Source organism: Hemitrygon akajei, chromosome 7 (genome assembly GCF_048418815.1).
Source record: "Hemitrygon akajei chromosome 7, sHemAka1.3, whole genome shotgun sequence".
Lineage (NCBI taxonomy): Eukaryota > Metazoa > Chordata > Chondrichthyes > Myliobatiformes > Dasyatidae > Hemitrygon > Hemitrygon akajei.
In genome coordinates, this window is record NC_133130.1 from 135,058,637 (window position 1) to 135,069,988 (window position 11,352).

Sequence of the window (11,352 nt, forward strand, 5' to 3'; positions counted from 1 at the left end):
CTCCGATGCCCTGAGCTGTAATAGTGTCACACTAACCGCTAAGCTACTTCGGTGCCCAGCACAATCAAAGGCTGCAGGCATCCAGACATTCTTTCTTCTCCCCTTTCTCATCAGGCAAAAAAAAAATCCAAAGCTTGAACGCTTGTACCAGTTTTTCCAAGGACAGCTTAAACCCCATTGTTATATGACTTATGAATTGTTCTCTTGTATGATAAATTGAACTGACTTCACAAATTAACTCTTTTATTTCTGGCGTCTTATTGTCTATGTGCACTGCACTTCCTCTCTTTCCGATTGTTTTACCTTGTACTACCTTGCACTGTGTAATGATTTGATCTCTGTAGCTTGGTGCATGTGAAAAGGTATCATCACATCTTAGCATATACTAGGCATTTCAAATTTGGGATAACAATACTTTTATAAATTTCTATCAGGGCTCCCCTCAGTCTCTGCTGCTCCAGAGAAAACAACCCAAGTTTATTACACCTCTCATTGGAGCACATGCATTATAATCTAGGCAACATTCTGGTAAACCTCTTCTGCAGCCTCTCCAAAGCCTCCACATATTTCCTGTAATGGGCAAACAGAACTGAAAGCGATGTTCCAGATATAGCCATAATCACTTTTATAAAGCCACAACATCACTTCCTTGTTCCTGAGCTCAGTGCCCCGACTAATAAAGACAAGCATGCCATTTGCCTTTGTTATGTCTTGTAACTTCAAAACACTAAACTAGCTCAAAGGAATACATGAGTTCTATAAAAGTATTCACCTCCTCTTGGAAGTTTTCATGTTTATTGTTTTACAGCATTGAAGCACAGTGGATTTAATTTGGCTTTTTGGACACTAATCAACAGAAAAGGATTTCCTTGTATTTTGCTGCATTCATTTTACCCTGAACCTTCATAAGCCTTCTAGGGCCTGTTTTCACTTTCTTCACCCCCCAAAGTGAAAACAGATCTCTACAAAGTGATCTAATTACAAATATAAAACACAAAATAATTGACTGCATAAGTATTCAGTCCCTTCAAGTCAGTATATAGTAGATGCACCTTTGGCAGCAATTACATCCTTGAGTCAGTGTGGATAGATCTCCATCAGCTTTGCACATCCAGACACTGCAACTTTTCACCATACTTCTCTACAAAAACGCTCAATTTGTCAGATTACATGAGAAGGACTGTTCACTCATGATCCCCAAGTCCACCCACAAATTTTCATTTGAAATTAGGACTCTGACTTGGCCACTCCAGGACATTAGATTTGTTGTTTTTAAGCCATTCCTGTGTAGCTTTGGCTTTAAGCTTGGGGTAATTGTCTTGCTGGAAAACAAATCTTCTCTCAAGTTGCGGTTCTCTTGCAGACTGCATCAGGTTTTCCTCCAGGATTTCCCTGTATTCATCTTACCCTCAACCTTCACAAGCCTTCTAGGGCCTACTGCAGTGAAGCATCCCCACAGCGTGATGCAGCCACCACCATGCTTCATGGTAGGGACGATGCATTTTTGATGATGTGCTGTGTGGCTTAAGCCAAACATAGCACTTAGTCTGATGGCCAAAAAGCACAATTTTGGTTTCATCAGATCATAGAACCTTCTTCCAGCTGACTTGAGTCTCCCACGTGTCTTCTGGCAAACTCTAGCCCAGATTTCATGTGGGTTTTTTTTTCAACAGCGGCTTTCTCTTTGCCACTCCCATCTCAGCTACTGAAGCTTGTAACTCCTCCAGAGTTGTCATAGGTCTCTTGGTAGCCTCCCTCACTAGTCTCTTTTTTTACCCAAAAACTCAGTTTTTAAGGACAGCCTGCTCTGGGCAGATTTACAGCTGTGTCATATTTTCCATTTCTTGATGATTGACTTAACTATACTCCAAGGGATATTCAACAACTTGGAAATTTTCTTGTATCCATTTCCTGACTTGTGTTTTTCAATAACCTTTTTGTGGAGTTGCTTGCAGTTTTCTTGTGTCTTCATGGTGTTTCTGCCAGGATACTGACTCACCAACAATTGAGATATCTTCCAGATATGTGTACTTTTACTACAATTGCAACACCTTGACTGCACCCAGGTCTTCAAAAACAGATCTCTTTAGATCATTCTGCAGAGATCTGTTTTCACTTTGATACAAAAGATTCCTTTTCTGTTGATCAGTGTCAAAAAAGCCAAATTAAATCCACTGTGATTCAGTGTTATAAAACAATAAAACATGAAAAGTTCGGGGGGGAGAGAGAATACTTTTATTGGCACTGTATATGCAAGATTACTCAAATATTACTGAAATATTAAATATGCAACAGCCTTCTTTACCACACCATCTACCTGTGCAGTAACTTTCAGAGAGCTACGGAAACGTAATTGTATATGCCTCTACTAACTTCTTTGCAACTCATTCAGATAATCACCATCCACTCTGAGAACTGATCCCTCAAATTTTATTTTAAATTTCTAGCATCTCACATTTTTCTCTGGAATATGATAGAGGTTTACAAGTTTATGAGAGTCATAGCAGACGGCTAGTATCTTTTTCCCAAGATTGAAATATATAATACCAAAAGGTGAAAGGCCTTTTATGGTCATTTGAGGTGAGGGGGGGGGGGGTAAGTTTTTTTTAAAATATATGCACATGAACTGGTGGGTGCCTGGAATGGTGTTGGCAAACATGACAGGGTGGTAAAAAGGCTCTTAGATAGCCACCTGAATGTATATGAAATGGAAGGATATGGATATGGTGTAGACAGAAAGGATTAGTTCAGTGGACGTTTGAGTACTAAGTTCATTAGTTCAAACAAACAATGTGGGTCAAAGATGGTTCCTGTGCTGTACTGTACTGCTTTAATCTTCTATGTTCAGATGTTCTAAACCTAGGTCTTCTAATTCAGGACTCCCCTGCCTTGGAAAATACTGACAATTTATTCAATGTCCTTCAATATTTTAAATCTCTATAAATTTGCCCCTCAAGAAGTGCACTTGTTAAAAATCAAGCCTATCCAATCTCTTCTTATAAGAGCAGGACTCCATTCTAGGCAATATACTAGTCTGCATTCTCTCTCTACTGCTAAAACATCCTTGAGTTATGAGGAAAGACCTGGATAGGTTGGGACAGATTTCCCTGGAGTGAAAGAGGCTGAGGGGTGAGCTTACAGAGGTATACAAAATAAGGAAGGCCATAGGATATGGTGTGTGGTCACAATCTTATTCACAGTAGGAGAGTCTAAATGTAGAGGGCATAAGTTTAAGGTAAGAGGAAAAAGATATAAAGGAGACCAAAGGGACAACTCCCCCCACACACACACAGAAAGAGGTGGATATATGGAATAAGTAGCCAGAAAGTGTAATGACAGGCACAATTACACTTAAAAGACATTTCAACATGCACTTGGGTAGGAAAGATTTAGAGGGATATGGGCCAAATGCAGACCACTGAAACCAGCTCAGGTAGGCACCTTGGTTGGTATGGACAAGTTGTGTAACTCTGTGGCTCCATCATTGAAGTCTAGTGACCAAAGCTGAATGCAGTACTCTAAATGCACATTAACCAATGTTCATGCAGCTGCAACATGTCCCCCCAACTTATGTACTCAATACTGCGATGTATGAAAGCAAAGAGACCAATACCTTCTTGACTGTGTTACTACTTTCAGTAAGCTATGATTTGTACCTTTAAGCCCCTCCTGTAAATCACAGACCTTCTGTAAAGGTCCTTGCCATTGTCTCTCTTTTCTACCAGAAATTTACCTCCCAAGGTGCATTACCTCACACCTATCTGGATAAACTCCATTTGCCACAACTGCACAATTCTCCAGTTTATTCATGCTCACTATATCTCAATACAATTAAATCTGATATCTACAACTCCACTAATTTTCATGTTGACTGCAAACCTGCAGGCTACCCCCAGCACATATTTAGGTTGTGTTGGCTGTAAATGCAAGTGACATTTCACCGCGTGTTTCTATACTGTAAGTGATATTAAATCTAATAATTTACTGTTCAGACTAGCTACAACAGCATCCAATAAATTTAAATATACATTAACCTCAGACTTCCTAGCACCAATCTCTGAAGCACACCTCTGCAATTATCCTCTACCTCCTATCATCAAGCCAATTGTGGATCTTGTTTGCCAACAGGCCTCAGGTCCCTTGTGGCTTAACTTAACAGACCAGTCTACCACACAGTCAGCTAATGACATTAGCTATCCTCCAGTCTTCTGTCACCTTGTCTGATGCAAAAACCTCCAGATATCGTTAGGTCTTGGGGATTTATGGCACCACCATAGCGTGGTGGTTAGCTCGACACAATTATAGCTCAGGACGAAGTTTGGAGTTCAATCCTGGCATCCTCTGTAAGGAGTTTGCATGTTCTCACCAAGAAATATGTGTGTCTTCTCCAGGTGCTCCGGTTTCCTCCCACAGTCCAAAGATGTACCGGTTAGTAGGTTAATTGGTTATTATTAATTCTCCCTTGATTAGTTTAGGGTTAAATTGGGGGTTGTGGGCTCAAAGGTCTGGAAGGGCCTATTCTGTATTGCAACTCAAAATAAATTAATAAATAACATTAAGGTTCCTGACACTTCCTCCCTCCAGAATACCAGCATACCTATTGCTTAACTATTGAGCTTGCCCATATTGCCCATCCTTCTCCCTAGTGAGTATCAATGAAAAGTATCCATTCAGGACCTAACTCTCTTGCTTCTATTTTTTTTTTTTTGCTTCCCCCACCCCCCAATTCCTTTCTTAAATTCTTTCCTATAAACCTCAAAACACTCACCTAATACCAATTTCCTATACCTGATACGTTTCCTTTGGTTAACGAAGTGTTCTGAAGGTTTGATCAAGCAATCAAAGATCCCAAATCTTAACATCTTTGCCTCTTAACCTTGTGGTAACATGCTGTCTTTGAACTCTTAGTATCTCACATATTAAATTCTTTCCACTTATCTGATGTTATCAATTCCCTACCTTCATGTAGTGTTTGAAGATGTCAGCTGCAGTCCTAAGATCCACCATGTTGTAGATAATGAGCTTACAGAATCCTGCCAGGAAATTTCTCCTCTTATGCAGCATCTCAATCTTTACTGTCTCATCTAAAACAAACAAAAAAAAAGGCATTATGGCCTCAGGGGCAAACCTATGACAACACAAGATAAAATCAGTTGTACTCAAAGCTCTGGGAAATCCAGGGAAACCATGTGAACAGTTATAAGGCAAATAATATTTATGCCTCTGTGTGTGCAGGGAAGAGAAAAAGGAACTGAAAAATATTTTGGGCCTGTGCTCACTTTTAGGTGTTGTGTACAACCAGTATAGAGAACCAGATGAACTGTACAGAAGTAAACAAGGAGAAGAGATCCGACGTTGGGTGTAATTGGGAAAAATCAAGAGTGGGACAAGGGGATAAAGTGAAGAGGACCAGAGAGATCAGACGGGCAAGAAGTATTCTGTAGTGAAGAGTAATTGAAATTGCTCCTCACCATCTCCATCCTCCTCTGTTTCCACAAACACATGGTCCATGACGAAGCTCAGCAGCTCAGACACCAACGACACGTCCGCTGTGAACACCAGGGGCTGTAGATCTTCATTACCATCCTTTGTCATCTGAGCACTGAAGATCACCAGGAGGTCACACAGCAGGGTGAACGACTGTGGCAATTGAAAGAATAATATAAACTTGGATCTCTGTTATAGATGCAAATGGCACATAACAATCATTTACACAGGAAAGATGTGCTGCCTAGCTCTATCCCTAAAGCTTATTCTTTCTGAATGAGCTGACTGAAGAGAAATGGAAACATTCTGTACGCCAGGCAGCACCTGTACCTTTCTCTTTCCACACACCTAACCACCTCCCAAATTCGCAACCAGTACACACTGGATTTTCAGGATTAGTATGTTGATTGGTTGTGGGAATGTTTCAGTGTTCATTCTCCTTGGTACTCACTAACCTGTTCTCTCACTTTCAAGCTGATGTTCGACAGGCCATGCTGACACGCTGTGAAGACTGTGTTCCGTTGCTTCCGGAGTCTGATGAGTTGCTCCTGGGGAAATCATCAAGTGCACATTAAGTGACAATAACCCAATTTCTTTCCACTGTGGTGTGCACTTCCAAACTCCCACCTCACCACAACAATCCCGGACAGTACTTCCTTCGATCCTTGATCAACTGATGAGCTAATTCCAGACAATACCTGAGCACTGTTTACTGCAAAGGAGGGCTGGACTGATATTTGAGATGGGCAAGTTGTTTTATGAAGAAAGATTGGACTGTTTAGGCTTACGTCTGCTTACTTGAGCAGAACTCAAGATCCCATGAGAATCTTGATAATATGGACATAGGAAGGATTCCTCCAATTATGGGAGAATCCAAAATTAGGAGTCACCCATTTAAGAATACACAAAGCTTTTCCTGGTGACTTGCAAAAAAAATGGAGATACAAAAAAGATTTGGTAGACTGGTTTTAGGTACAGTTAAGGTCAAGTACTATATTTAGAAGAACAAAAGGAGATCTCAGCAAAACACACAAAAACGCAAGAACTTTACAGGACAGGTACAGCCAAGATGTTTTTCCTGACCGAGGAGTCTAGAACTTGGGACATAATTTTGGAATAGGATGTAGACTGTTTGGGATGGAGATGGAAAATTTTCTTTATGCAGACGGCAGTGAATCTTGGGAATTCTCAATGCCAGAGTCTCAACTAATTAATTTTCTTCAAATCAAAGATCAAAAGCTATCAACACACCAAGGGCAATAAAAGGCGATAGTGCCATTTTATTGGTCCTGTGACTAATACAGATGAATTTGACAAAAGACAGTAATCACAAGGGGGGTGGGGCAGCAGCATACTCCTGCTATATATTTGTGTGGATTCTAATCATGTGGGAATGATATAATGAGCAAAGGTGTCTGTGCGATCTTTAGCAATATTTGCATCTGTTTCATCATTCACAAAGACCATTTAAGAAAGTAGTCTTTGGGAATGATTCTGACAATAAAATTTTCTCCGTGCTGTCTGTTGCAAGATAGACAAATTAATTGGCTGCCTGATCTACCACTTTAGGCAGGCTGGCTGTTAAGCCATGTTGAGAATTCCCTATTGGATCTTCCTCGTTGTTGTCAGTCACAGCCAGCCACACTGACCCCACTTCCCTACAACATGTTTCAGGGATGAGTCAAAATGAATAGTAAGTATTCCCTTGGGAACTGCCTGCAAGATGTTGCCACTGGTGTCATTGCTTATTTTGCACACATACAAATTATTAGCTTTTTGCTGCAGTGACACAGTACAAGATGAGGATAAACAGAAGCAAGGTGTCATTGCTATATTCCTCTATGTATAATTTATGTTAAAGTTTATGTAAACTTAAGTTCATCCACATTTTGTACTGCATTGTTGCTGCACACAGCTAATTTTCATGGTGTTGATATCCTAGATACATATGAACTTTATTTATTCCAAAGCTCACCCAAAAACAATTATGCTTTAGGATAGTACAGCCAGGTGGCTTGCTGTGACATACAAAAAGCAAAAAGGAAGATTCAGAGTATTAGCAGAGGCAGACAAAAATATAAGCATAAAAATTCATCAAATAAATATTGTTCAATAATCCTACATTATTCCTCACATTTCCAAGTTTCAAGTAGTTGAAGATTCAGTTCTGTTTTCTTTATGCTGAATTAATTTTGACAGGATTAGCAAAGATGGAGAGAGGAGGATGGGGTACAAATGAAGGAATTGAATTTAGTTTTCAGTGGTCTGTTCATTGAAGTTACATGTGATTTGAAGCTACATGATTTCAATCAGAGAGGAAAGGTACGATCAGTAGAGGTGCATATGCCAGAAATGGTGATATTGAAACAGTTTGCTGGAAAGCAGTCCTTGTGAGTGACTCAATTAGTTGAAAAGAGTTGTCAATTAGGTAGAGGTAGATAAATAACATGTTAGAAAAATAGAAACGGTATTATGGAAGCAGACAATAATACAATAGGACAATTTAATACAGTAATTGAGATACAATGATAGCAGCAGAGCAAAAAAGTTAATTAACTCTAACCTCAGCAACATGGAAGGTTTTCACTGAATTGGAAACAAATGCTTATAATGGAATGGAATAGGCCAAAATTACTGTTAGTGGGATGAGTTGCAGTGTAACATGGGGACAAAAATCAAAAAAAGGTGATGAATACAGGACTGAAAGTGGTATATTTGAATGCACACGGTATACAGAGTAGAGTAGGCTATCTTGTAGCCCAGTTCCAGATTGGTAGGCATGACATTGTGGGCATCACTGAATCACGGCTGAAAGAAGATCGTAGTTGGCAGCTTAACATCCAAGGATTCACATTGTATCGAAGGGAGGGCAGGTAGGCAGCAGTGGCTCTGTTGGTAAAAAATGAAATCAAATCCTGTGAAAGAGGTGACATAGGATCAGAAGATGAAGAATCCATGTGGGCTCGACATCAAGAAACTGCAATGGTTTAAAAAGTCCCCCAAACAGTAGCCAGGAGGTGGGCAACAAATTACAACAGATGGGAAATGCATGTCAAAAAGGCAATGTTACAGTAGTCAAGGGGAATTTCAATATGCTGGTAGATTGGGATAATCAGATTGGTGCTAGATCCCAAGAGAGAATTTGTAGAATGCCTATGTAAAATGGCTTTTTAGTGCACCTTGTGGTTGAGTCTACTAGGGGAAAGTCTATTCTGGATTGGGTGTTGTGTAATGAACTGGATACGATTAGGGAGCTTAAGGTAAAGGAACCTTATGAGATAGTGATCATAATATGATAAGACTTCACCCTGCAATTTGAGAGGGAGAAACTAAAGTCAGATGTATTACAGTGGAGTAAAGGGAGTTACAGAAACATAAGAGAGGAACTGGCCAAAGTCGAAGGGACACTAACAGGGATGACAGCAGAACAGCAATAGCTAGAGGTTCTGAGAAAAATTCAGAAGGTGTGGAATAAATACATCCCAAAGTAGTACTATTCTAAAGGCAGGATGACCTAATTGTAGCTGAGAGGGAAGTCAATAACAACATAAAAGCAAAAGAGAGGGCACATACAGAACAAATCTTAGTGGGAAGTTAGAGGATTGGGAATATTTTAAAAACCAACAGAAGGCAACTAAAAAAAGACATAAGGAGGGAAAAGATGAAAGATGAAGCTAAGCAAGGCAATACCAGATATATAAAGATTAAAAGAGGTGAGAGTGGATATTAGACAGCTGGAAAGGTAGTAATGGGGGACAAGGAAATGGTTGACAAACTAAATAAGTATTATGCATCCATCTTCACTGTGGAAGACACTAGCAGTATGCTGGATGTTCAAGAGTGTCAGGGGGCAGAGATGAGTTAATTTGCTATTATTAGGGAGAAGGTGCTTGGAAAACTGAAAAGTCTGAAGGTAGATATTGTAAGTCACCTGGACCCGATGGCCTACACCTCAGGATTCTGAAAGAGGTGTTTGGAGAGATTGTGGAAGAATTGTTAATGATCTTTCAAGAATCACTAGATTCTGGCATTGTTCCAGAGGACAAAAAAACCACTCCACTCTTCAAGGAAGGGAGGCAGAAAAATGAAATTATAGGCCATTCAGCCTGATCTCATGCAGGCACTGGTGAGGCCTTACTTGGGAGAGTTGTGAGCAGTTTTGAGCCCCTTATCTAAGAATGGATATGCTGGCGTTGGAGAGGGTTCAGAGGGGGTTCACAGGAATGATTCCAGGAATAAAGGGTTATCGTATGAGGAGCATTTAATGACTCTTGTCCTGTACTTGCTGGAATTTAGAAGAGCTGTTGGGGGGAAAATCTCATTGAAATCTGTTAAATGTTGAAAGACCCAGATAGATTGAAAGTGGAGAGGATGTTTCCTCTAGAAGGGTAGTCTAGGACCAGAGGGTACAGCCTCATATTAGAAAGATATCCATTTAGACCGGATGATGCTGAATCTGTGGAGTTTGTTTCCACAGGTGCCTGTGGAGGCGATATGAATGGGTGTATTTAATGCAGAGGTTGATAGGTTCTTGATTAGTCAGGGTGTGAATGGTTACGGAGAGCAAGCAGGAGAATGGGGTTGAGATGGAAAATGGATCCACCACAATGAAATGGCAGAATAGAGCTGATGGGCCGAATGGTCCAATTCTGCCCCCATCTCTTTTGGAGTACCTTCCAACTTCGGCTATGCAATATAGAATTGAGCGTTCCAAGTGCAGGTACAGAATGGACAAGATGCAGCGTAAAGATTCCTTTATATTATTCAACCAAACTGCACTTCATAACTGCTCTGTCTTGACTCTCGAGAACAAATCATCCTAATCCATCCTGGTTGACTGTTTGATCTATGGTGCACTACAAGCTTAATTGAGCCTTCAGCCTCCAATTTGGTGCAGAAGTCTTTTGCCAACTTATGAGTTCTAGCAGTTTATTACCTTGGTTACCGGATGCTCTGAGATGACAGTCAGTCTCCAGAGGACATGAAAGTGAGCACAAAGCAGAGCTTGGATGATGATCTGAAAGAGGGGGTTCATGCAAGGGAAGGTGAAAGAAACATTAATGGTTTAATAAGTTTTAGCTAATATACTGATACAGTCTTGTCTACATTGTTTGTGGTTTGCAAGTTGTTTTGTGAAGGACTTAAATGGTACAAGCCTTGGTCAATAACCTCCTAAATATACAACTCTAACACCAAACTGCTGTTTAAGAGTAGATAACACTCTGAGGAATAGGCCACTCACAGACTAGTATAACACAGAAACAGGCCTTTCAGCCAAACTTGTCCATGCCAACCAAGGTGCATCTCTGAACTAGTTCTATTTGTCCATATCTGTCTAAACCTTTCCTGTCCACATGCCAGATTAAATATCTTGTGATTGCAATTGTATCTGTCTCCTCCACTTCTTTTAGCGCTTTCCAGATACCCATCACCTTCACCTTGCCCCTTAGAGCACCTTTAAGATTTCCCCTCTCACCTTAAACTTCTGCCCTCTAGTTTTAAATTCCTTCATGGGGGGGGGGGGGGGGGAGGAGAGAGAAAGGGAAAAGAGAACAAGACACAGGACTGTTACCGCTATGATTTTGTGAACCTCTGTCAGGTCATCTCTCAGCTTCCTTGCTCCAAGGAAACCAATTTTAGCGTATCCATTCTATGAATCAAGCCTTCCAACCCACGCTCTCACTTAATGACATCCTTTCTAAAAGTATGGTGACCAGAACTGCATGATATTTCAGGAGTAGTCTCAACAACATCTTGCACATGACATTCAAAGCAGTACCCTATCCATTTAGGCAAGCATACCATACACCTTCAATACCCTGTCATAGTTTAGGATCTCCAGGTCCTTGTATCCCCAGGTCTCTG

General features: G+C 40.5%; 1 protein-coding gene across 4 annotated transcripts in view; it reads right to left on the reverse strand.

Annotated features, from left to right (window-relative positions):
- The window catches only part of LOC140730947 (cohesin subunit SA-1-like), a 95,960-nt gene that overhangs the window by 21,213 nt on the left and 63,395 nt on the right, over positions 1 to 11,352 (reverse strand). For all 4 annotated transcript variants that reach the window (XM_073052046.1, XM_073052047.1, XM_073052044.1 and 1 more), the window contains exons 25-28: positions 10,424 to 10,504; positions 5,943 to 6,035; positions 5,472 to 5,640; positions 4,960 to 5,084 (exon numbers count right to left, since the gene is read on the reverse strand). In XM_073052046.1, coding sequence (XP_072908147.1) covers positions 4,960 to 5,084; positions 5,472 to 5,640; positions 5,943 to 6,035; positions 10,424 to 10,504 — 468 coding nt within the window. The remainder of the gene's footprint in view (positions 1 to 4,959; positions 5,085 to 5,471; positions 5,641 to 5,942; positions 6,036 to 10,423; positions 10,505 to 11,352) is intronic.